This window comes from Mustelus asterias, chromosome 4 (assembly GCF_964213995.1).
Source record: "Mustelus asterias chromosome 4, sMusAst1.hap1.1, whole genome shotgun sequence".
NCBI classification, from domain to species: Eukaryota; Metazoa; Chordata; class Chondrichthyes; order Carcharhiniformes; family Triakidae; genus Mustelus; species Mustelus asterias.
Window position 1 is genome coordinate 149,288,349 of NC_135804.1, and position 26,911 is coordinate 149,315,259.

General features: G+C 52.1%; 1 protein-coding gene across 1 annotated transcript in view; it reads left to right on the forward strand.

The window, feature by feature from the left end:
• The first annotated feature begins 929 nt into the window (after positions 1-929).
• The window catches only part of alg13 (ALG13 UDP-N-acetylglucosaminyltransferase subunit), a 110,511-nt gene continuing 84,529 nt past the window's right edge, over positions 930-26,911 (forward strand). The window contains exons 1-3 of the mRNA XM_078212075.1: positions 930-1,057; positions 13,696-13,858; positions 19,586-19,724. Of these exons, the coding sequence (XP_078068201.1) occupies positions 977-1,057; positions 13,696-13,858; positions 19,586-19,724 (383 nt within the window). The 5' untranslated portion in view covers positions 930-976. The remainder of the gene's footprint in view (positions 1,058-13,695; positions 13,859-19,585; positions 19,725-26,911) is intronic.

The following is a 26,911-nucleotide window of genomic DNA, read 5'->3' on the forward strand; positions in this document are numbered from 1 at the left end:
GCTTAAAAGGCTGAATAGCCTATTCCTGCTCCCATTTCTTATGGTCTAATAAAAAGAATGGAACTCAAATTCCTGCAAGATTTGATGGATAAAAGGGTATCTTATGATCTGTATGAAGCCAGACAGACCACATCTTCCGATTGGGCGGCGCAATTGTTAGCACTGCTCCCACACAGTGCCAGTGACCCCAATTCAATTCCAGCCTCGGGTCACTGTCTGTGTGGAGTCTGTGGGCGGCACGGTAGCACAGTGGTTAGCACTGCTCCAGGGACCCGGGTTCAATTCCTGGCTTGGGTCACTGTCTGTGTGGAGTTTGCACATTCTCCTCGTGTCTGCGTGGGTTTCCTCTGGGTGCTTCGGTTTTCTCCCACAGTCCAAAGATGTGCGGGTTAGGTTGATTGGCCATGCTAAAATTGCCCTTAATGTGCTGGGATGTGTAGGTTAGAGGGATTAGCGGGTAAATGTGTAGGGATATGGGGGTGGGGCCTGGGTGGGATTGTGGTCGGTGCAGACTCGATGGGCCAGATGGCCTCTTTCTGTACTGTAGGGTTTCTAAGATTTCTCAGGGATTAGCAGGGTAAATATGTGGGGTTACAGGGACAGGGCTTGGGTGGGCTTGTGGTTGGTGCAAACTTGATTGGCCAAAAGGCCTCCTTCTGTACTGCAGGGATTCTATGATTCAATTCCTGACTGCCACTGGGTTCTTACCAACAAGCTCAGGATATCCAGGGTTATCTGAAAATGCATGTGTATGAACATCATTTGAAGAGATAGTGAAGCACTCTGCAGTGAGTGCAGGCTCTGATCTGAGGGCTGACAGTGGATGGGGTTAAACATGAACTAAACCAGGCAGGGGAATGAGAGGCAGGTTAGAGAGACACTCCGTGCAGCTGCTGCTCGGCCACCCGGGGCAGACTCCGCTCGCCTCCGGGGCAGCTGCTGCTCGGCCACCCGGGGCAGACTCCGCTCGCGGGGAATGGAGTCGGTGTTTGTGACGGTTGGAACAACCAGCTTCGATCAACTGATCCGGCAAATCTCCTCCGAGAGCAGCGGCCGGGTAAGCGGGGAGAGAGCACCGGCCCGGGGAGAGAGCACCGGCCCGGGGAGAGAGCACCGGCCCGGGGAGAGGGAGCACCGGCCCGGGGAGAGGGAGCACCGGCCCGGGGAGAGGGAGCACCGGCCCGGGAGAGAGCACCGGCCCGGGGAGAGGGAGCACCGGCCCGGGGAGAGAGCACCGGCCCGGGGAGAGGGAGCACCGGCCCGGGAGAGGGAGCACCGGCCCGGGGAGAGGGAGCACCGGCCCGGGGAGAGGGAGCACCGGCCCGGGGAGAGGGAGCACCGGCCCGGGGAGAGGGAGCACCGGCCCGGGGAGAGGGGGGAGAGCACCGGCCCGGGGGGAGGGGGGAGAGCACCGGCCCGGGGGGAGGGGGGAGAGCACCGGCCCGGGGGGAGGGGGGAGAGCACCGGCCCGGGGGGAGGGGGGAGAGCACCGGCCCGGGGAGAGGGGGGAGAGCACCGGCCCGGGGAGAGGGGGGAGAGCACCGGCCCGGGGGAGAGGGGGGGGGAGAGCACCGGCCCGGGGAGAGGGGGGAGAGCACCGGCCCGGGGAGAGGGGGGAGAGCACCGGCCCGGGGAGAGGGGGGAGAGCACCGGCCCGGGGAGAGGGGGGAGAGCACCGGCCCGGGGAGAGGGGGGAGAGCACCGGCCCGGGGAGAGGGGGGAGAGCACCGGCCCGGGGAGAGGGGGGAGAGCACCGGCCCGGGGAGAGGGGGGAGAGCACCGGCCCGGGGAGAGGGGGAGAGCACCGGCCCGGGGAGAGGGGGGAGAGCACCGGCCCGGGGAGAGGGGGGAGAGCACCGGCCCGGGGAGAGGGGGGAGAGCACCGGCCCGGGGAGAGGGGGGAGAGCACCGGCCCGGGGAGAGGGGGGAGAGCACCGGCCCGGGGAGAGGGGGGAGAGCACCGGCCCGGGGAGAGGGGGGAGAGCACCGGCCCGGGGAGAGGGGGGAGAGCACCGGCCCGGGGAGAGGGGGGAGAGCACCGGCCCGGGGAGAGGGGGGAGAGCACCGGCCCGGGGGGAGAGCACCGGCCCGGGGAGAGGGGGGAGAGCACCGGCCCGGGGAGAGGGGGGAGAGCACCGGCCCGGGGAGAGGGGGGAGAGCACCGGCCCGGGGAGAGGGGGGAGAGCACCGGCCCGGGGAGAGGGGGGAGAGCACCGGCCCGGGGAGAGGGGGGAGAGCACCGGCCCGGGGAGAGGGGGGAGAGCACCGGCCCGGGGAGAGGGGGGAGAGCACCGGCCCGGGGAGAGGGGGGAGAGCACCGGCCCGGGGAGAGGGGGGAGAGCACCGGCCCGGGGAGAGGGGGGAGAGCACCGGCCCGGGGAGAGGGGGGAGAGCACCGGCCCGGGGAGAGGGGGGAGAGCACCGGCCCGGGGAGAGGGGGGAGAGCACCGGCCCGGGGAGAGGGGGGAGAGCACCGGCCCGGGGAGAGGGGGGAGAGCACCGGCCCGGGGAGAGGGGGGAGAGCACCGGCCCGGGGAGAGGGGGGAGAGCACCGGCCCGGGGAGAGGGGGGAGAGCACCGGCCCGGGGAGAGGGGGGAGAGCACCGGCCCGGGGAGAGGGGGGAGAGCACCGGCCCGGGGGGGGAGAGAGCACCGGCCCGGGGGGAGAGCACCGGCCCGGGGAGAGGGGGAGAGCACCGGCCCGGGGGGGGGAGAGCACCGGCCCGGGGGGGGAGAGCACCGGCCCGGGGGGGGAGAGCACCGGCTCGGGGGGGGGGGGGAGAGCACCGGCCCGGGGGGAGAGAGGGGGGAGAGCACCGTCCCGGGGAGAGGGAGCACCGTCCCCGGGGAGAGGGAGCACCGTCCCCGGGAGAGAGGGAGCACCGGCCCGGGGAGAGGGAGCACCGGCCCGGGGAGAGGGAGCACCGGCCCGGGGAGAGGGAGCACCGGCCCGGGGAGAGAGCAGCGGCCGGGGAGAGAGAGCACCAACCCGGGGAGAGAGCACCGGCCCGGGGAGAGAGGGGGTAGAGCACCGGCCCGGGAGGAGAGAGTAGCGGCCGGGTAAACGGGGAGAGAGAGCACCGGCCCCGGGAGAGAGAGGGGGAGAGCACCGGCCCGGGGAGAGAGCAGCGGCCGGGTAAGCGGGGAGAGAGAGCACCGGCCCGGGAGAGAGCACCGGCCCGGGGAGAGAGAGGGGGGAGAACACCGGCCCGGGGAGAGAGCACCGGCCCCGGGAGAGAGAGGGGGGAGAGCACCGTCCCGGGAGAGAGGGAGCACCGGCCCCCGGGAGAGAGGGAGCACCGGCCCCCGGGAGAGAGGGAGCACCGGCCCCCGGGAGAGAGGGAGCACCGGCCCCCGGGAGAGAGGGAGCACCGGCCCCCGGGAGAGAGGGAGCACCGGCCCCCGGGAGAGAGGGAGCACCGGCCCCCGGGAGAGAGGGAGCACCGGCCCCCGGGAGAGAGGGAGCACCGGCCCCCGGGAGAGAGGGAGCACCGGCCCCCGGGAGAGAGGGAGCACCGGCCCCCGGGAGAGAGGGAGCACCGGCCCCCGGGAGAGAGGGAGCACCGGCCCCCGGGAGAGAGGGAGCACCGGCCCCCGGGAGAGAGGGAGCACCGGCCCCCGGGAGAGAGGGAGCACCGGCCCCCGGGAGAGAGGGAGCACCGGCCCCCGGGAGAGAGGGAGCACCGGCCCCCGGGAGAGAGGGAGCACCGGCCCCCGGGAGAGAGGGAGCACCGGCCCCCGGGAGAGAGGGAGCACCGGCCCCCGGGAGAGAGGGAGCACCGGCCCCCGGGAGAGAGGGAGCACCGGCCCCCGGGAGAGAGGGAGCACCGGCCCCCGGGAGAGAGGGAGCACCGGCCCCCGGGAGAGAGGGAGCACCGGCCCCCGGGAGAGAGGGAGCACCGGCCCCCGGGAGAGAGGGAGCACCGGCCCCCGGGAGAGAGGGAGCACCGGCCCCCGGGAGAGAGGGAGCACCGGCCCCCGGGAGAGAGGGAGCACCGGCCCCCGGGAGAGAGGGAGCACCGGCCCCCGGGAGAGAGGGAGCACCGGCCCCCGGGAGAGAGGGAGCACCGGCCCCCGGGAGAGAGGGAGCACCGGCCCCCGGGAGAGAGGGAGCACCGGCCCCCGGGAGATTGGGAGCACCGTCCCGGGGAGAGGGAGCACCGGCCCCCGGGAGAGAGGGAGCACCGGCCCCGGGAGAGAGGGGGGAGAGCACCGGCCCCGGGAGAGCACCGGCCCCGGGAGAGGGGGCGGGGAGAGCACCGGCCCGGGGAGGGAGGGGTGAGAGCACCGGTCCGGGGAGGGAGGGAGGGGTGAGAGCACCGGCCCGGGGAGGGAGGGAGGGGGGGAGAGCACCGGCCCGGGGAGGGAGGGAGGGGGGGAGAGCACCGGCCCGGGGAGGGAGGGAGGGGGGGAGAGCACCGGCCCGGGGAGGGAGGGAGGGGGGGAGAGCACCGGCCCGGGGAGGGAGGGGGGGAGAGCACCGGCCCGGGGATGGAGGGGGGAGAGCACCGGCCCGGGGAGAGAGGGAGGGGGGAGAGCACCGGCCCGGGGGGGTCGGGGGGGAGAGCACTGGCCCGGGGAGGGAGGGGTGAGAGCACCGGTCCGGGGAGGGAGGGAGGGGTGAGAGCACCGGCCCGGGGAGGGAGGGAGGGGGGGAGAGCACCGGCCCGGGGAGGGAGGGAGGGGTGAGAGCACCGGCCCGGGGAGGGAGGGGGGGAGAGCACCGGTCCGGGGAGGGAGGGAGGGGTGAGAGCACCGGCCCGGGGAGGGAGGGAGGGGGGAGAGCACCGGCCCGGGGAGGGAGGGAGGGGGGGAGAGCACCGGCCCGGGGAGGGAGGGAGGGGGGGAGAGCACCGGCCCGGGGAGGGAGGGGGGGAGAGCACCGGCCCGGGGATGGAGGGGGGGAGAGCACCGGCCCGGGGAGAGAGGGAGGGGGGAGAGCACCGGCCCGGGGGGGTCGGGGGGGAGAGCACTGGCCCGGGGAGAGAGAGAGGGGGGGAGAGAGAGGGGGGGGGGGAAGAGCACCGGCCCGGGGAGAGGAGGGGGGGGGGGGGGGGAGAGCACCGGCCCGGGGAGAGGGGGGGGGGGGGGGGGGAGAGAGGGGGGGGGGGGAGAGAGGGGGGGGGGGGAGAGCACCGGCCCGGGGGGGGGGGCGGGGAAGAGCACCGGCCCGAGGGGGGGGGGGGGAAGAGCACCGGCCCGGGGAGAGGGGGGGGGGAGAGCACCGGCCCGGGGAGAGGGGGGGGGGGAGAGCACCGGCCCGGGGAGAGGGGGGGGGGGGGGAGAGCACCGGCCCGGGGAGAGTGGGGGGGGGGGAGAGCACCGGCCCGGGGAGAGTGGGGGGGGGGGGAGAGCACCGGCCCGGGGAGAGGGGGGGGGGAGAGCACCGGCCCGGGGAGAGGGGGGGGGGAGAGCACCGGCCCGGGGAGAGGGGGGGGGGGGAGAGCACCGGCCCGGGGAGAGGGGGGGGGGGAGAGCACCGGCCCGGGGAGAGGGGGGGGGGGGGGGGAGAGCACCGGCCCGGGGAGAGGGGGGGGGGGGGGGGGAGAGCACCGGCCCGGGGAGAGGGGGGGGGGGAGAGCACCGGCCCGGGGAGAGGGGGGGGGGGGGAGAGCACCGGCCCGGGGAGAGTGGGGGGAGGGGGAGAGCACCGGCCCGGGGAGAGTGGGGGGAGGAGAGCACCGGCCCGGGGAGAGAGGGGCGAGGAGAGCACCGGCCCGGGGAGAGGAGAGGGGGGGGGGGGGGGAGAGGAGAGGGGGGGGGGGAGAGAGCACCGGCCCGGGGAGAGTGGGGGGAGGAGAGCACCAGCCCGGGGAGAGAGGGGGGAGGAGAGCACCGGCCCGGGGAGGGAGGGGGGAGAGCACCGGCCCGGGGCGGGAGGGAGGAGAGCACCGGCCCGGGGAGGGAGGGGGGAGAGCACCGGCCCGGGGAGGGAGGGGGGAGAGCACCGGCCCGGGGAGGGAGGGGGGAGAGCACCGGCCCGGGGCGGGAGGGGGGAGAGCACCGGCCCGGGGCGGGAGGGGGGTGAGCACCGGCCCGGGGAGGGAGGGGGGAGAGCACCGGCCCGGGGAGGGAGGGGGGAGAGCACCGGCCCGGGGCGGGAGGGGGGAGAGCACCGGCCCGGGGCGGGAGGGGGGAGAGCACCGGCCCGGGGAGGGAGGGGGAAGAGCACCGGCCCGGGGAGGGAGGGAGGGGGGAGAGCACCGGCCCGGGGAGGGAGGGAGGGGGGAGAGCACCGGCCCGTGGAGGGAGGGGGGAGAGCACCGGCCCGGGGCGGGAGGGGGGAGAGCACCGGCCCGGGGAGGGAGAGGGGAGAGCACCGGCCCGGGGCGGGAGGGGGGAGAGCACCGGCCCGGGGCGGGAGGGGGGAGAGCACCGACCCGGTGTGAGTGGGGGGAGAATGGTTGATGAGGGAAGGGCCGTGGATGTCGTCTATATGGACTTTAGTAAAGCCTTTGACAAAGTCCCTCATGATAGGCTGGTGAAAAAGGTTGGTTCTCATGGGATAAAGGGGGAGGTGGCTCGATGGGTGGAGACCTGGCTTGGTCACTGAAGACAGAGAGTGGTAGTGGAAGGGTCTTTTTCCGGCTGGATGCCTGTGACGTGTGGTGTTCCGCAGGGCTCTGTATTGGAACCTCTGCTGTTTGTGATTTATATAAACGATCTGGAAGAAGGTGTAACTGGGGTGATCAGTAAGTTTGCGGACGACACAAAATTGGCAGGACTTGCAGATAGTGAGGAACATTGTCAGAAGCTACAGAAGGATATAGATAGGCTGGAAATTTGGGCAAAGAAATGGCAGATGGAGTTCAGTCCTGATAAATGCGAAGTGATGCATTTTGGTAGAAATAATGTAGGGGGGAGCTATACGATAAATGGCAGAACCATAAAGGGTGTAGATACGCAGAGGGACCTGGGTGTGCAAGTCCACAGATCCTTGAAGGTGACGTCACAGTTGGAGAAGGTGGTGAAGAATGCATATGGCATGCTTGCCTTTATAGTACGGGGCATAGAGTATAAAAGTTGGGGTCTGATGTTGCAGATGTATAGAACGTTGGTTCGGCCGCATTTGGAATACTGCGTCCAGTTCTGGTCGCCACACTCCCAGAAGGACGTGGAGGCTTTGGAGAGAGTACAGAGGAGGTTTACCAGGCTGTTGCCTGGTATGGAGGGGCTTAGTTAGGAGGAGAGATTGGGTAAACTGGGGTTGTTCTCCCTGGAAAGACGGAGGATGAGGGGAGACTTAATAGAGGTGTATAAAATTATGAAAGGCATAGATAGGGTGAGCGGTGGGAAGCTTTTCCCCAGGTCGGTGGTGACGTTCACGAGGGGTCATAGGTTCAAGGTGAAGGGGGGGAGGTTTAACACAGATATCAGAAGGACATATTTTACACAGAGGGTGGTGGGGGCCTGGAATGCGCTGCCAGGCAAGGTGGTGGAGGCGGAGACACTGTGAATGTTTAAGACTTATCTAGACAGCCATATGAACGGAGTGGGAATGGAGGGATACAAAAGAATGGTCTAGTTTGGACCAAGGAGCGGCACGGGCTTGGAGGGCCGAAGGGCCTGTTCCTGTGCTGTATTGTTCTTTGTTGAGAGCACCGGCCGGGGGGTGGGGGGGGGCACCGGCCCGGGGAGAGAGGGGGGGAGAGCACCGGTCCGCGGAGAGAGGGGGGGAGAGCACCGGCCCGGGGAGAGGGAGGGGGGGGGAGCACCGGCCCGGGGAGAGGAGGGGGGGGGGAGCACCGGCCCGGGGAGAGAGGGGGGGAGAGCACCGGCCCGGGGAGAGGGGGGGGAGAGCACCGGCCCGGGGAGAGGGGGGGGGGAGAGCACCGGCCCGGGGAGAGGGGGGGGGGGGGAGAGCACCGGCCCGGGGAGAGGGGGGGGGGGAGAGCACCGGCCCGGGGAGAGAGGGGGGGAGAGCACCGGCCCGGGGAGAAAGGGGGGGAGAGCACCGGCCCGGAGAGAGGCGGGGAGCACCGGCCCGGGGAGAGGGTGGGGAGCACCGGCCCGGGGAGAGAGCGGGGAGCACCGGCCCGGGGAGAAGGGGGGGAGCACCTGCCCGGGGAGAGGGTGGGGAGCACCGGCCCGGGGAGAGAGCGGGGAGCACCGGCCTGGGGAGAAGGGGGGGAGCACCAGCCCGGGGAGAGAGGGGGGAGCACCGGCCTGGGGAGAGAGGGGTGAGAGCACTGACCCGGGGAGAGAGGGAGCACTGGCCAGGGGGAGAGGAGGGAGCGCAGGGGTGGGGGGGAGCACATGCCCGGGGGAGAGGAGGGATGCAGGCTAGAGGGGTGGGGTTAGCGCAGGCCCGAGGGATGGGGGGGAGCGCAGGCCCGGGGGGTGGGGGGGAGCACAGGCCCTGGGAGAGGGCGGAATGTCAGAGCGAGTTGGAAGGGGGTGAGTGGGGGTGTTGACGGTGGGAGGGGAGAGGTTGGATGGAGGGGAAGAGAGGCAAAGTGATGGGGAGGGAGTCAGGGCTGAGGGAGGGGGCAGTGGGATGTGGAGGGAGTGTGGGGTTGATGGGGTGCAGTGAGAGGAGAGAGTTCAGAGTCGAGGGGAGTGAGTTTGGTAGGGAGAGGGGAGTGGTAGATAGTGAGGGGAGCGTGGTGGAGAGAGGGAGGAAGTTGGAAGAGTGGTGGGGAGAGAGTGCAGGGGGGTGTGGCAGGGAGGTTGGTGTGGAGAATGGGGGGAATGAACAAAAGGGACCGAATGGCAAATAAAGATTTGTTGAATTTTCTATGTCAGTCCTATAAACTGTTTTTATATATAACGGTTCAAAAACTGCATTTTACTGTGTGGCTTCAGCTCCCCATAGATCAGCCTAAATTAAAGTCAAGACTGGAATTTAGAACACAATTTCTAAATTTTGTGGTCATTAAATTATGGGGGGTAATAGTCACTAAGCAACGTTGATGGTGTGACGGGAGCAAGCCTGGGATATTTTGGTCAGTGCCCCAGTTTAAATCATGCCTCTTGAAAGTTTGTAAAAATTACAGTAAGGACACATTAAAAGATCCCAAGGAAGGATTAATTGTCATTCCCTACTGCGCGTTCATTCAGATGGACATTGATTCTCAAAGATTTTGCTCAAGTTGCATCTTCATTCTGGCCATTTCCTTTTAAAGGGGTGCCGAGCCCCGCCAAACGACGTAGGGTCAGAAGATGTCGAATCTGTGTGGGTAGATTTGAGAAACCGAAAAGGTAAAAAGACAATACCGGGAGTAATGTACAGACCTCCGAGCAGTAGTCAAGATATGGGGCACAAAATACGCCAGGAGATTTTAAAAAAGGGCATATAAGAAAGGCAAGGTTACAGTGATCATTGGGGACTTCAACATGCAGGTGGACTGCAAAAATCAGGTTAGCAGTGAATCCCAAGAAGAGGAACTCGTTGAATGTCTATGGGATGGCTTTTTGGAGCAGCTTGTGGTGTAGCCAACTAGGGAACAGGCAATTCTGGATTTGGTGATGTTCAATGTGGCAGACTTGATAAGGAAGCTTAAGATGTAGGAACCCTTAGGAGGCAGTGACCATAATATGATAGAATTCACCCTGCGGTTTGAGGGAATCAGATGTAATGGTATTCCAGTTCGGTGAAGGCAACTATAAAGGCGGCAACTATAAAGGCTCCAACTTGCTCTGAGGGAGGAGCAAGCGAGAGTTGATTGGGAGAGGAGCCTAGCAGGAAAGACAGTGGAAGAGCAATGGCAGGAGTTTCCAGGAGTAATTCAGGAGACACTGCAAAATTTCATCCCAATGAGAAGAAGCATACTAAGGGGAGGATGAAGCAACCATGGCTGACAAGGGAACTCAAGGACAGCATAAAAGCAAAAGAAAGAGCATACAATGTAGCAGAGATTAGAGGGAAGCCAGGGGATTGGGAAGCCTTTAAAGACCAACAGAGGAGAATTAAAAAAGAAATAAGGGGGAGAAGCTGAAATGAGGGTAAGCTGGCCAGGAATATAAATGAAGATTGCAAGAGTTATTTTTCAGATGAATAAAGGGTAAAAGAGAGGCAAGAGTGGACATTGGAGAATTACACTGGAGAAGTTGTAATGGGGAACAAATAAATGGCGGAGGAACTGAATAGGTACTGTGCGTCAGTCTTCATGGTGGAAGATACCAGTAACATACCAAAAATTCAAGAGTCGGGGCAGAGGTGAGTATGATGGCTATTACAAAGGAGAAGGTGCAAGGGAAGCTGAAAGGTCTGAAGGTGGATACATCACCTGGGCCAGATGGATTACGCCACAGAGTTCTGAAGGAAATAGCTGAAGAGATGGTGGAGGCATTAGTGGTGATTTTTCAAGAATAACTGGAGTCAGGGAGGGTTCCAGAGGACTGGAAAGTCACTAATGTAACATTCATGTTTAAGAGGGGAGGGAGACAAGGATGGGAAATTATAGGCCGGTTAGCCTGACCTCGGTCGTTGGTAAGATTTTAGAGTCTTTTATTAAGGAATACTTGGAAGTGAATGGTAAAATAGTGTAAAGTCAGCATGGTTGCATCAAGGGGAGGCCATGCCTGACAAATCTGTTCGAATTCTTTGAGGAGGTAATGAGCAAGTTAGATAAAGAAGAGCCAGTGGATGTTATCTACTTGGATTTCCAGAAGGCCTGTAACAAGGTGCCGCATAGGATGCTGCTGAATGAGATAAGAGCCCATGGTGTTATAGGCAAGGTACTAGCATGGAAAGAAGATTGGCTGACTGGTAGGAGGCAGAGAGTGGGGATAAAGGGGTCCTCTTCAGGATGCCGGCCAGTGACTAGTGGAGTTCCACAGGGGTCAATGTTAGGGCCAAACCTTTTCACTCTATACATGATCCAGATGAAGGAACTGAGAGCATTGTGGCTAAGTTCACAGATGATACAGAGATAGGCAGAGGGACAAGTAGTATTGAAGAGGCGGGATGGCTGCAGAAGGACTTGGACAGGATAGAAGAGTGGGCAAAGTAGTGGCAGATAGAATACAACATGGGGAAGTGTGAGGTTATACACTTTGGTAGGACGAATAGAGATGTAGACTATTTTCTAAATGGGGAGAGAATTCAGAAATCGGAAGCGCAAAGGGACTTGGGAGTCTTAGTTCAGGATTCTCTTAAGGTTAATTTGCAGGTTGACTCAGTAGCTAAGAAAGCAAATGCAATATTTGCATTCATTTTGAGAGGAAGGCTCTGGTGAGGCCACATTTAGAATACTGCGAGCAATTTTGGGCCCCATATCTAAGGGAGAATGTGCTGGCCTTGGAGAGGATCCAGAGAAGGTTCACGGGAATGAAAAGCTTGACATACAAGGAGTGTCTGAGGACTCTGGGTCTGTACTCGAACTATAGAAGGGAGTATCTCATTGAACCTTACAGAATAATGGAAGACCTGGATAGAGTGGATATGGGGAAGATGTTTCCATTAGTGGGAGAGACTAAGACCCGAGACGCACAGCCTCAGAGTAAAGGGATGACCCTTAAGAACTGAGATGAGGAGGAATTTCTTCAGCCAGAGGGTGGTGAATCTATGGAATTCATTGCCACAGAAGGCTGTAGAGGCCAGGTCATTGAGTGCATTTAAGACAGAGATTGATAGGTTTTTGATTGGGATTCAGGGTTATGGGAAAAAAGTGGGAGAATGGGGTTGAGAAACTTGTTTATTTGGTAGCAAATGCCATTAACTTTCTGAAAGCTAATGGCATTTGCTACCAAATAAACCTGTTGGACTTTAACCTGGTGTTGTTAAAACTCTTACTGTGTTTACCCCAGTCCAACGCCGGCATCTCCACATTGTTGAGAAACTTATCAGCCATGATTGAATGGCAGAGCAGACTTGATGGGCTGAATGGCCTAATTCTGCTCCTATATCTTATGGTCTTATCATTCCAAGACCATGGAAGGGCTCTTGTGCAAGTTTTCAGGCATGATGAACATCTGTGACACAGAAATGAGGTGTTTTAAACAAACATTTCTTCAATTGTTTGATTTCACACCCCTTCCCCGCTCCTCACTTGTTAATTTTCCATTCTGTAGTACACAATAGAAGCATGTAATAAGTACCCATGTTAGTAACACCCACCTCTGAATTAGAAGGTTGTAGAACAAACCCCACATCAGATTTAAAGTGATAATTTAGGTTAGCACTGAGGGAGTCTCTCTTTTGGATGAGAAGTTAAACTGAGGCCCCAGTTGCTTACTGAGGTGAGTTAGGTGAACATTAAAGGTGCCGTGACATTATTTGGACATGGAGTTCTCCAGGTGAATTGACTAACGCTCCTCAATTAACAATACTAAAACAGATTTACCGCTCTCACAAAGAGTCATTCAAAGTCGAAACATTAGCTCTGTCTCTATAGATGCTGTGGATCTGGTAAGAGATCTGGTTGGTTGTAGGGATTCGCATTCTAATCAGTATTCTGTAACTTGATTTTTGTGTCTCTATGTGCCCTGTTTGAGAGCAGATTTTCACTCCATCTGACGAAGGAGCAGCGCTCCGAAAGCTAATGGTATTTGCTACCAAATAAACCTGTTGGACTTTAACCTGGTGTTGTTAAAAGTCTTACTGTCTATAGATGCTGTCAGACCTGCTGAGATTTTCCAGCATTTTCTGTTTTTGTGTCAGGTTCCAGCATCCGCAGTAATTTGCTTTTATTTTGGTCATTCTGATTGTTGTTTCCAGAATGTTGAATGCCAGATAGCTGCCACATTTCCCTGCATGACAATAGTCACTGCACTTGAAAGTATTTCTGAGGTTTTGGCCAAGGAAGGAATGGGATTCAGGGAATAAAAAGCAGATCTTTTCTGGGACCCTTGCTGTTTGTCATTTTCATAAATGACCTGGGTGAGGAAATGGAGGGATGGGTTGGTAAGTTTGCCGACGCCACGAAGGTTGGTGGGGTTGTGGATAGTCTGGAGGGATGTCAGAAGTTACAGAGGGACATAGATTAGGATGCAAGACTGGGCGGAGAAGTAGCAGATGGACTTCAACCCAGATAAATGCGTAGTGGTCCATTTTGGCAGGTCAAATGGGATGAAGGGCCTGTTTTGTGCTGTAATTTTCTATGTTTCTAAATCCCCGTGGGAACATTTGCCAAGGCTGATGGCAAATTCCTGTACCATCCCAATCTGGGTCCTATCGGTTAATCAATTGTGCATTCACTGTTAAAATAATTCCGATCCTGATTTTTAAAAATATATATTTTTAATAGCAGCCTTTCCAGAGGAAAACAAAAGCCATTCTGGAATCCAAGTATATCACATCCACTTACCAAGATCCTTTGTCACACCTTCAAAGAAAATCAATAAATAGGTTACATTGGCTTTCATTAATCCAGAATGGTTATTGTTTATAATTTTATTTCTATAAATAGGTGCTGTATGATCTTAATCTTAATAAGGGTTTCCATAATCTTATTAATTATGAATGTTAAACTTTCTGGTCTCTCTTTCCTGAATTACTGTTCCTACCTTTTGTTTAATAGGAGTAACATCTGGTCCTCAGGCACCTCTCCAATATTCAGTGATTTGTGCTGGAGTTCGAGCATGTTCCTCCTTTGGTTCCTTAAACATCATCAGGTGCATCTTGTTTAACCCCCAAGATTTATTAATCTTATGTTTGCACAGCTACTTTACTGAATATCGGTTTGTTGCTGATTCTTATCCTGTTCAGATTTGCTGGCCTTCTTCCCATATCACTTTATTGTTCACTCTTAGATTCTTCAAGATTTGGGCTACAGGAAATTGATTCTTCAGATTGGCCGTGGCTCTGTCGAACCAAAGCCTTTAGTTGGAACAGATTTTACTCGTGAAGTTTACAGATTCAAGGATTCAATAGCAGATGACATACAGAATGCTGCACTCGTCATCAGTCATGCTGGTATGTGTTGATTCTGTGTTTTAATAAAGAAAAAATAAAAACTTGCACAGATAGAGCACTTTACAAACAATGAAGCACTTGTTGAAGTGTAGTCATGGCTTAAATGCCAATCCGCACACAGCAAACTCCCACACAATATGATAATAAAAGCAAAATACTGCAGAAGCTGGAAATCAGAAATAAAAACAGAATGTACTGGAAAACCCCAGTAGGTCTGACAGCATCTGTGGAGAAAGTAGTGTTAATATCTTGAGGCCAATATGATGACTCCTTTTGAATTTGATTTATTATTGTCACGTGTTGGGATACAGTGAAAAGTATTGTTTCTTGCGCATTACACAGACAAAACATACCATTCATAGAGTACATAGGAGATGAGGAGAGGGTGCAGAATATAGTGTTGCAGTCACAGGGTGTAGAGAAAGATCAGCTAAACATATGGTAGGTACATTCAAAAGTCTGATGGCAACAGGGAAGAAGCTGTTCTTGAGTCAGTTAGTATGTGTTATCAGACTTTTGTATCTTTTTCCCGACGGTGGAAGAGAATATGTCCGGAATGCGTGAGATCCTTGATTATGCTGGCTGCTTTCCCGAGGCTGCGGGAAGTGTAGACGTAGATGAATGGGAGGCTGGTTTGTGTGATGGACTGGGCCAGGTTCACAACCCTTCATTCACGACTCTTTGTAGTTTCTTGCGGTCTTGGTCAGAGCAGGAGCGATACCAAGCTATGGATGTTTTCTATGCTGCATCTGGAGAAATTGGTGAGAGATGTAGCAGACGTGCCACATTTCCTTAGCCTCCTGAGAAAGTAGTTGGTGGGTTTCCTTAACTATAACATCAGCGTGGTGAGACCAGGACAGGTTGTTGGTGATCTGGACATCTAGAAACTTGAATCTCTTGACCAGTTCCACTTCAACGCTGTTGCTGTAGACAGGGCATGTCCTCCACTACGCTTCCTGAAGTCGATGACTATTTCCTTCGTTTTACTGACATTGAGGGAGAGATTATTGCCAATTCCCAGAATCTCTATCTCTTTCCTGTACACCATCTTGTCATTGAATCATAGAAACCCTACAGTGTAAAAGGAGGCCATTCAGCCCACCGAGTCTGCACCGACCACAATCCCACCCAGGCCCTATTCCCATAACTGCATGCATTTACCCTAACTGATCCACCTGACACTAAGGGGCAATTTAGCATGGCCAATCCACCTAACTTGCACATCTTTGGATTGTTTGCAAATGATTGAGATTGTTTGAGATCCAACCCACTACTGTGATGTCATAAGCAAACTTGAAAATGGAAGAGGAGGGGAATGAAGCATGATACACTGCAACCCCTCTGTTTATGACTTGGTAATGTAAATATAATGCTTTTGACATTTTCTTCCAAACCCATGACCCTTATTGCCTAGAAATGCAAAGGTAGCAGGCATATGAGAACATAACCACCTGCAAGTTCCTTTCCAAGTCACATACCATGCTGACTTAGCAATATATTGCTGTCCTTCATCGTTGTTGGGTCAAAATCCTGGAACTTCCTACCTAACAGCACTATTGGTATACCTACACCAGATGAACTGCAGTGATTCAAGGTGGTCACTCACCACCACCCTTGAGGGCATTTAAGGATGGGCAATTGACAAACATCCCATAAACAAATTAAAACAAAATCACAATGAGCATTGACAGTTTATTCAACATGTGGAGATGTCAGCGTTGGACTGGGGTAAACACAGCAAGAAGTCTTACAACACCAGATTAAAGTCCAACAGGTTTATTTGAACATAGGAACATAAGAAATAGGAGCAGGAGTAGGCCATCTAGTCCCTCGAGCCTGCCCCGCCATTCAATAAGATCATGGCTGATCTGAAGTGAATCAGTTCCACTTACCCGCCTGCTCTCCATAACCCTTAATTCCCCTACCGATCAGAAATCCATCTATCTGTGACTTAAACATATTCAATGAGGTAGCCTCCACCACTTCAGTGGGCTGAGAATTCCAGAGATTCACCACCCTCTGAGAGAAGAAGTTCCTCCTCAACTCTGTCCTAAACTGACCCCCCTTTATTTTGAGGCTGTGCCCTCTAGTTCTGGTTTCCTTTCGTAGTGGAAAGAATCTCTCCACTTCTACCCTATCCAGCCCCTTCATTATCTTATATGCCTCTATAAGATCACCCCTCAGCCTTCTAAACTCCAACGAGTACAAACCTAATCTGCTCAATCTCTCCTCATAATCTTCACCCCTCATCTCCGGTATCAACCTGGTGAACCTTCTCTGCACAAGGCCAATATATCCTTTCGCAAGTAAGAGGACCAAAACTGCACACACTATTCCAGCTGCGGCCTCAACAATGCCTTGTACAGATGCAGCAAGACTTCTCTGCTTTTATATTCTATCCCCCTCGCGATAAATGCCAACATCCCATTTGCCTTCTTGATCACCTGTTGTACTTGCAGACTGAGTTTTTGCGACTCATGCACAAGGACCCCCAGGTCCCTTTGCACAGTAGCATGTTGTAATTTTTTCCCATTTAAATAATAATCCAATTTGCTATTATTTCTTCCAAAGTGAATAACCTCGCATTTGCCAACGTTATACTCCATCTGCCAGATCCATCTGGAATTTAACGCAGACAAGTGTGAGATATTGCACTTTGGAAGGACAAATCAAAGTAGAACGTACAGGGTAAATGGTAGGACTCTGAAGAGTGCAGTTGAACAGAGGAATCTGGGAATACAGGTACAGAATTCCCTAAAAGTGACGTCACAGGTGGATAGGGTCGTAAAGAGTGCCTTTGGTACATTGGCCTTTATAAATCGGAGTCTCGAGTATAAAAGTTGGAGTGTTATGGTAAGGTTATATAAGGCATTGGTGAGGCCGAATTTGGAGTATTGTGTACAGTTTTGGTCACCTAGTTACAGGAAGGATGTAAATAAGATTGAAAGAGTGCAGAGAAGGTTCACAAGGATGTTGCCGGGACTTGAGAAGCTGAGTTACAGAGAGAGATTGAATAGGTTGGGACTTTATTCCCTGGAGCGTAGAAGATTGAGGGGAGATTTGATAGAGGTGTATAAGATTTTGATGGGTATAGATAGAGTGAATGCAAGCAGGCTTTTTCCGCTGAGGCTAGGGGAGAAAAAAACCAGAGGGCATGGGTTAAGGGTGAAAGGAGAAAAGTTTAAAGGGAATATTAGGGGGAGCTTCTTCACGCAGAGAGTGGTGGGAGTGTGGAATGAGCTGCCGGATAAAGTGGTAAATGCGGGGTCACTTTTAACATTTAAGAAAAACTTGGATGGGTTCATGGATGAGAGGGGTGTGGAGGGATATGGTCCAAGTGCAGGTCAGTGGGACTAGGCATAAAATGGTTCGGCACAGACAAGAAGGGCCAAAAGGCCTGTTTCTGAGCTGTAATTTTCTATGGTTCTATCCTCGCCCACTCACTCAGCCTATTCAAATCTCTCTGCAGACCTTCCGCTTCCTCCACACAATTCACTTTCCCACTTATCTTCATGTCATCAGCAAACTTTGTTACCCTACACTCAGTCCCCTCCTCCAGATCATCTATGTAAATAATAAACAGTTGAGGCCCCAGTACCGAACCCTGCGGCACGTCACTAGTCACCATCTGCCAACCAGAAAAGCACCCATTTATTCCAACTCTCTGCTTCCTGTTGGATAGCCAATCCACGCTAACGCCCTACCCCCAACTCCGTGTGCCCCAATCTTCTGCAGCAACCTTTTGTGAGGCACCTTATCGAATGCCTTTTGGAAATCCAAAAACACCACATCTACCGGTTCCCCTCCGTCAACCGCACTAGTCACATCTTCATAAAAATCCAGTAAGTTCGTCAAACATGACTTTCCTCTCATGAATCCATGCTGCGTCTGCTTAATCGAACCATTCTTCTCCAGATGGCCTGCTATTTCTTCTTTAATGATGGATTCCAGCATTTTCCCAACTACAGACGTTACGCTAACCGGCCTGTAGTTACCCGCCTTTTGTCTACTTCCTTTTTTAAACAGCGGCGTAACAATAGCCGTTGTGAATAGAACTCCCACTCACCTGATGAAGGAGCAGCGCTCCGAAAGCTAGTGGCTTTTGCTGCCAAATAAACCTGTTGGTCTTTAATCTGGTGTTGTGAGACTTCTTACTGAGTTATTCAACAACAGAGGGTCTTCTGAATTAAGCCCATTATTATTGTTGCCAATGGCAACAAAGAGCACTTTCAGCAAGTGTCTCCGGATAGTGAACAGGAAAGCTGGCACATTTTCCTTTGCTTAGCCAAGCAGCACTAAAACTAATTATAATGCACCATTTACTATTGTGAATGAGATCAGCTAACAGCACAGACTGGAGATGGAATCTGTGACCTTCCTGATCTGTATTCACTCATTTAACTTGTCAGATAAATTCAAACTGTCAGTGTTCAGGGTAGAAATTGTAATAATGGAATTTAACCATCATTCAGCTGTTAATTTAAAATATAATGGTGTTATTTTCTTGCAATTGTTACTCAGGCTTGTGGTAATTCTATTGAATTGCCAGTGTAGAAACTAGTCATTTTGTCCAGCTGATCAATGCCTGTGTTTATACTCTGCATAAGCCTATTTCAATCCTGCCCTCATATTGCTCAACTCCCTTTTCCCTTTGTATGCCTCAGGGCTTCCCTTATATTTGTCAATTCTATCTGCTTGAACAGTAAGTTTTAGTTTTTCACCATTGTCTGGAAGAAATCCCTCATAAATTCTTCATTTGATCAGTTTATTCCCCTTTGTTCTAGGCTCACCCGCATTGGAAACCATTTCACCACATTTATGCTATTGAACCTATTTGTATTTTAAAAACCTTTATCCTCTATCCTTTCATGAGAATAGACATTACCTTCCTGTTCCATATTCTTCCTCTAGAACCTGGTACTTTGGATAATTTTCTGAGTCACACGGTGGCACAGTGGATAGCATTGATGCCTCTCAGCGCCAGGGACCCAGGTTCAATTCCCGGCTTGGGTCACTGTCTGTGTGGAGTTTGCACATTCTCCCGTCTGTGTGGGTTTCCTCCGGGTGCTCTGGTTTCCTCCCACAGTCCAAAGATGTGCAGGTTAGGTGGAGTGGCCATGTTAAATTGCCCCGTAGTGTCAGGGGGACTAGCTAGGGTAAATGCATGGGGCCTGGGTGGGATTGTGGTCGGTGCAGACTCGATGGGTCGAATGGCCTCCTGCACTGTAGGGATTCTATGAGTCAGTAATATGCAATGAACTTACGATTTGCGTCCGTTACTAAGACCCAATTTTAGCAAAAAGGCTCAACTGTTGGCTAGATTATATAATATTTCTGATGCTATCTGCTGCCTCAATTACTATAGATCAGAGATTAAATAAGCTTTTAAAAAATACTTCCAGCAGAAAGTTTGTCAGTATCATCAAAGTGAATGTGGGAAAGTTCATTCACTGTTGCTGGGTCAAAGTCCTGAAGCTCCCTCCCTAACAGCACTGTGGGTGTACCTATGCCACATGGATTGCAGCGGCTAATGAAGACAGCTCATCACCACCACCTCAAGGCCAATTAGGGATGGACAATAAATGCTGGTCTAAACAGCAATACCCACATTCCCTGAATGAATATTTTTAAAAATATTTTTTAAAAAAGCAGTGCAGTGGTGTCAGAATTATTTTCTTACAGATTCCTGGAGATGCGTTAATTTTTCATGCTGTAACACCCATCTAGGTGCTGGAAGTTGCCTGGAGACCCTTGAAGCTGGAAAGCCCCTCATTGTTGTCATTAATGAGAAGTTAATGGACAATCACCAGTTGGAACTGGCCAAACAGCTGCACCAAGATGGGCATCTTGTGTACTGCACTTGCAGGTAGGGTAAATTGTTTGTAAAACGGAAAGATTAGAAAAGTTAACATTTAAGAACAATGTTTCCCTTTTAAAAGCATGTACTCAGTCAAGCCACACCCCCTGAAATCGAGGCTGTACTGCATTTGTTTGCGCCCAGCACAGCCTCAGAGACAGTGTTGGCCTGCGGGCGGCTGGTAAGGCTCAGCTTCACTATGAAGCTTTCGCACATTCTCTCTTAGAAGAGAGACGTGGGGACTTAACAATTGTCTCCTTTGGTAACAGTTTTAAATATTGATTGTTGTTTGTTTATATATGCATTAGTTTGGTTTCTGATTTTTTTTTATAAAGCAGCTCCCTGAGTCAGTGGGTAATTAGGTGTGGTTTTGAGCAATAGTAACCAGGAGTTTTATTTCTGGCTTATTCTGTGTTAGCAAATAGGAATAGGAACATCACAATTAACCTTTGTGAGCCTCAGGTAGTGACATGGGGAAACAATAATATGGTTTCTATTCCTGATTGCTATTAGGGGACTCCTGCAGTGTTGTCTATAAAATCTGGTGAAACGTCATTGATGTGAAACTTTAATGCTGTTTCCCTCTCCATAGCTGCTGCCAAGATCTGAGCATTAGAATCAGGTTGATTGTGATACCCTCAGTCGCCAGATAGCCCTCATTACACACCAACCTGGACAATGTGTAAAGAATGGCATGCTACTCTCTCCATTCATTAGCAAGTTGTATAGTTGTGTTTTTATTTAATTATTACAGTGGGTCCCGCTTGCTATATCATCATCCTCTACCCTTGCACCTTTGTAACTATCTATTTTTGAGGAAGGAGGATTTTTGTTTTGCCTCTTGTTATGGACTCTGATCGAAACTCGAACCTCCCAAACTGCTTGACTCTGTAGTCTCCATGTTTTGTCCTCTAGGACGGGTTATCAGTGGGAAGCATAAACAGCTTGGTTACCTGGATAAAGTTTACTGGCATACAGTTCACCAGACACCCCCCCCCCCCCCCCCCAAAAAAAGAATGTTCAGTTGGGCAAGTTAGCACAACAGCATGAGATGACATTAAATTCAAAAAATCGGAAGGGTGACCTGGCAGAGCACTGAGAGAGCTACTCCATTTTAGATGAAAACAAAACACTGGGTGGAGAACATTCAGTACACTTGATCCTCCCAGGTTTAGCATGGATTTTTATATTATTTTTGCATTATGATCATTTCTTTTATACAGATTCAGTTTTTGGAACATTTTCTTAAACATCCATCAAATGTATGTTGGTTGTTGGAGAAAGTTTCTGTGGAGGAGTAAACCTAATACTTTTTTTAAAAAGCAGTCTGCATCTTTTAAATATTAGGTTTTGTACCACTGTAACATAGCAAATATTTAGAGTGATAGAGCTGTTAACTGCACAAAAGGAGGCCATTTGGACCTTTGGGTCCATGCCAGCTCTCTGTAGAGCCATCCAGTCAGTCCTGTTCTATCCCCATATCCCTGCAAGTTTATTTTTCTCAAGTGCCTATCCAATTTAGTTTTGAAGTCATTCGTTGTCTCTTTTTTCACCAACCTTGTAAGCAGCAAGTTTCAAGTCATTATCAGATAAGAGATTTTCCTCATATCCCCCTGCATCTCTTGCCCACAATCTTAAATGTGTCCCCTAATCCTTGTGCCAACAGCTAATGGCAATAACTTTTCTTTGTCTGCCTATCTGAACTTGTCATAATCTTGTACACCTCTCATCAAATATCCCTTCAATCTCCTTTGCTCCACAAAGAACAACAGCAGCTTCTCCGATCTAACCTTGTGATTAAAATCCCTCATTCCTGGAACCATTCTGGCAAATCTCTGTATCTTCTGAAGCCCTCACGTCCTCCCTAAAGTGTGGTGACCAAAATTGGAAACAATACTCTAGTTATGTCTTAACCAGAGCTTTTATGAAGCTTTATAAAATGTTCAGCATAAGTTCCCTGCTTTTGTACTTCTTATGGGCCGGTAATTTAGAAAGATGAAATTTGAAATTCCAGTTACTTGCTAAGAAAATAAGGCCACAAGATTCCATGGTTTTAAACAAACAGAAGCATTTTTTCCCAATCAACAAGCAGTCAGTACCATCTATCTTAAAATAATGAGTTGAACATGAATTAACATGCAAACTGTGGTCAAACATCACAAACTGCACGTTAATTGGCAGAAAAAAAAACGTTGAGTTTCTCAGCATGCCAGTGATCACTGAGAGTTGCAAAAACCCTTTAAACTGTTGTCTTCCTTACGAGCGATTTCAGCTCCCCTCCTTTGAAGATATACCTCCATTTTCCCCTCAAAAATAACTTTAACTCAGCATGGAGGAAACTTATCTTCCTCATTCTGCCTACGCTGAGTTGTCAAGCAACTAGACTCAAACTCAAATTTTCCCCAACAGCTGTTTATCTGCCAGTGCTAAATTTGTTTGAAACTGTATCCAACTGGGGTGACCAGGCTGCACCCCAGCAACTAACCACTGATGCAATCCTCGCTATCGAGCTGTACTGAACTGACAGCCAGCTAGGATGAAGGGATTATCTATGAGGAAAGATTGAGCAGGTTGAAGTCTATACTCATTGGAGTTCAGAAGAATAAAAGGGGATCTTCTTGACACATGAAAGATTCTTAGGGTGATTGACAAGGTAGATGCTGAGAGGATGTTTCCTCTCGAGGGGGAATCTAGGGCGGGGGGGCACAGTTTTAAAAAGTAGGAACTCCCATTTAAGAGGGAGATGAGAAGAAATGTCTTCTCTCTGAGTCTTTTGAATTCTCTTCCATAGAGAGCAGTGGAGACTGTGTTATTGGATGTATTCAACACTGATTTAAACATTTTTAACTGACAAGGGAGTTAACAGCCAAGAGGGACAGACAGAAAAATCGAGTTAAGGCCATATCAGATCAGCCATGATCTTATCAAATGACGGAGCAAACATGTTGGGCTCAATGGCCTACTCCTATTTTTTATGATTTTACTGACTGAAACAACCCTCCCTGCTACTACCTTCACCGATCAATGTAAATAGACCCTCTTTGCCTTCCTTAGAACTATGTCATTAAGTATATATTGCCTCTTCCTATCCCTGCCAAAATTCATCATCTCACACTTCTCTGCATTAAATTCCATCTAGCATTTGTCTGCCAATTCTGCTAGCCTCATTGGGGAATTGAAATAATGGAATGTATTGCTTCAAATTTGGATAGCCTGTAGAAGGTTATTTGAAGTGTACAAGGGTGAAGTATTGGTTGAAATAGGGGGTGGTCAATTTGCAGAAACAGAAGTATCACAAAAGAAATCTTTTCGTCTTGGCACTTGGTCCAGTGGCATGCCAGTGCTCCAAATTAAGCAATTAATGAGACAGTTTTGTCCGTGTCAGTAATTCTTAAGGATGCTGATTGAGTCACAAAAATTGAGCAGTGATATGAGAATTCAATGGCAACTTTGAAAATTCTAAATTTAAAAAAGTAAATCAAATGAGAACATAAATCAAATAGGCCATACCAGAGCCTCCTACATGAACTCCACTTTCCTATCCTCTTAGCCATTGATTTCCCCTACTGCCCAAAAATCTATTGATTTCAATCTCGAGACTGTTTGTTCGAATTGGATTATTCTAAGCACATTTCTTTTTAAAAAAACAGATTGTAAGCAACTCAAGCCTGATCTTTTAGGGATATAACTTATCACTAAGCTAAAATTTTAAGAAACTTATTTGTTATTAAAAGCATCCACATTGACCACAAACTCTTGTATGCTTTACAATACTTATCATCCATTACTTATAATTTTCAAGCTGTGTGTGCAACTGACAAGGCCAACATTTAATTGCCATCCCTCATCACTCTTGAGAATGTGGTGAGCCGCCGCCTTGAACCTTTGTGGTCCGTGTAATGAAGATATTTCCACAGTACCACTGTATATTAGGCAAAGAATTCCAGTATTTCTGTCCCAGCAACAGTGAAGGAATGGTGATCATGTATCTAAGTCAGGGTGTTGTGTAACTTGGAGTGGAACTGGAAGGTACTGATGTTCCTAATATCAGCTGCTCATGACCTTGATGGTGGATGTTTTGAGTGTGAAATTTAAATAAAGGTGGTAAATGGTTGCATCTCAGACTGGAGTCAATATGTTTTCCAAGATTCAGTACTAGGACCTTTTATGTGCGTGCATGCGCACGCGTGCGTGTGTGTTCATGTGTTCCAATCATCCGCTTATGTCCATTTAATTTAGATAGATGCGAGGTGATGCATTGTGGTAGATTGAACCAGTGCAGGACTTACTCAGTTAATGGTAGGGCGATGTGGAAAGTTATAGAACAAAGAGATCTAGGGGTACATGTTCATAGCTCCTTGAAAATGGAGTCACAGGTGGACAGGGTGATTGGTCAGAAGATTGAAAACAGGATTTGGGACGTCTTGTTAAAGTTGCACAAGACATTGGTAAGGCCACACTTGGAATACTGTGTACAGTTCTGGTCACCCTATTATAGAAAAGATATTAAACTAGAAAAAGTGCAGAAAAGATTTACTAGGATGCTACCGGGACTTGATGGTTTGAGTTATAGGGAGAGGCTGGATAGGCTGGGACTTTTTCCCTGAAGCTTAGGAGTGATCTCAGAGGTCTATAAAATAATGAGGGGCATAGATCAGCTGGATAGTCAACATCTTTTCCCAAAGATAGGGGAGTCTAAAACTAGAGGGCATAGATTTAAGGCGAGAGGGGCGAAATGATTTCTCGAGGAATTAAGGGCTATGGGGAGAGAGCGGGTAAATGGAGTTGAAATCAACCATGATTGAATGGTGGAGTGGACTCGATGGGCCGAATGGCCTTACTTCCGCTCCTATGTCTTATGGTCTTATGGTCTAAATACAAAAGGGTCCAGAGGGGCAATTTTTTCACAGAGGGTGGTGAGTGTCTGGAATAAGCTGCCAGAGGTAGTAGTAGAGGCGGGTGCAATTTTGTCTTTTAAAAAGCATTTAGACAGTTACATGGATAAGATGGGTATAGAGGGATATGGGCCAAACACAGGCAATTGGGACTAGCTTAGTAGTTTAAAAAACAAGGGCAGCATGGATAAGTTGGGCCGAAGGGTCTGTTTCCATGCTGTAAACCTCTGACTCTATAATTGCGATGCCCCAGACTTAGTGCAACTAAAATCAGCTAGTTAACTCAGTATGTAGTGCTGCACTTAATGCAGTATTTGTTTACTGTTATCAGGTCAATAATAAAACACTTCTAAAATCTGTAGAGTTTAAAGCATGTCAAACTACAAAAATCAGAAAAACTTAGAAGAAGCTTCATAAAAAGCTGTCTATATCAGTCAGTAGCAGCACAAAAAAATACTATAAACTGCACAAAAGGGTAAAAAATGCTGGTCACCCACTCAAAAAGCAGATGATTTAGAACTGTGGATTCAATGCAAAATATTGAGTCTGAGCTACACCAAAACACCATGTTGTTCAAACTATTTTAGTATATTCAAAATATTTTACCACTTCTATCAATTGTCACTATTTTCATTGTTTTTCATTGTTCCCAGGAGCAGGCTGAGGGTAAGAGAGTGGGTCTTCTGACTGTAATTAATTATTTATTTTTTCAGTTAATTTTGGGTTTAAAATCGGAGGTTTTTTTCAAAACCGGAAGTCAGGCCAGGAGTGGCCAGGGGAAGTTTTTGGAGGGTTTAAAAAGGGCTTACCTTGGAGGTTCAGCTTCATTGTTCCCAGGAGCAGGCTGAGGGTAAGAGAGTGGGTCTTCTGACTGTAATTAATTATTTATTTTTTCAGTTAATTTTGGGTTTAAAATCGGAGGTTTTTTTCAAAACCGGAAGTCAGGCCAGGAGTGGCCAGGGGAAGTTTTTGGAGGGTTTAAAAAGGGCTTACCTTGGAGGTTCAGCTTCATTGTTCCCAGGAGCAGGCTGAGGGTAAGAGAGTGGGTCTTCTGACTGTAATTAATTATTTATTTTTTCAGTTAATTTTGGGTTTAAAATCGGAGGTTTTTTTCAAAACCGGAAGTCAGGCCAGGGGAAGTTTTTGGAGGGTTTAAAAGTGCACCAAAGTATACAGCGGGCAGCATAGTAGCGGACAGCAGAGTGAGTGGGAAGTTGAGTGAGCTGTCAGGGCTTTGGCTCACAGGGCTTGGACGAGCAGGGGTGAGTTTTTGTTTCCTTACACTCTTATTAACTTTTCACTGTCTTACTTGACATAAAGTGTCCAGTATGAGTGTGAAACCAATGTGTTGTTCCCAGTGTAGGATGTGGGAGGTCCTGGAGGCATCTGGCCTCCCGGACATCCACATCTGTGAGGGGTGTGTCGAGCTGCGGTTCCTGAGAGACCGTGTTAGGGAGCTGGAACTACAGCTCGAGGATCTTAGGCTGATGAGGGAGAATAAGGAGGTGATAGACAAGAGCTATCATCAGGTGGTCACACCAGGGCCACGGGAAGAGGCCAAGTGGGTGACGGCCAGGAAGGGTAAGGCTAGGGTGGTTGAGAGCACCCCGGTGGATTTGCCCCTGCACAACAAGTACTCCTGCTTGAGTACTGCTGGGGGGGACAGCCCGCCTGGGGGAAGCAGCAGTGGCCGTGTCTCCGCAGTGGAGTCCAGCCCTGTAACTCAGAGGGCTAAGGAAAAGAGGAGGAAGGCGGTATTAATCGGGGACTCGATGGTGAAGGGGACAGACAGGCGTTTCTGCGGAGGTAGGCGGGATTCTCGCATGGTGGTCTGCCTCCCTGGGGCCGGGATCCAGGATGTCGCTAGTCGCGTCCCGGAAATCCTGAGGTGGGAGGGAGAGGAGCCTGAGGTAGCGGTACATATTGGTACCGCTGATGTGGGTAGGAAGGGAGAAGGGGTCATGAAAAGGGAGTACAGGGAATTAGGGAGACAGCTGAGAAAGAGGAAAGCAAAGGTAGTAATCTCAGGATTACTGCCTGTGCCACGGGAAGGTGAGGGCAGGAATGGAGTGAGGTGGAGGATGAATGTGTGGCTGAGGGACTGGTGCAGGGGGCAGGGATTCAGGTTCCTGGACCATTGGGACCTCTTTAGGGGCAGGGGTGATCTGTATACAAAAAACGGGTGGAACTTGAATCACACGGGGACCAATATCCTGGCCGGTAGGTTGGCTAAGGCTACTGGGGAGAATTTAAACTAGATAGGTTGGGGGGAGGGGAGCTAGAAGAGTTGACTAGGATCAA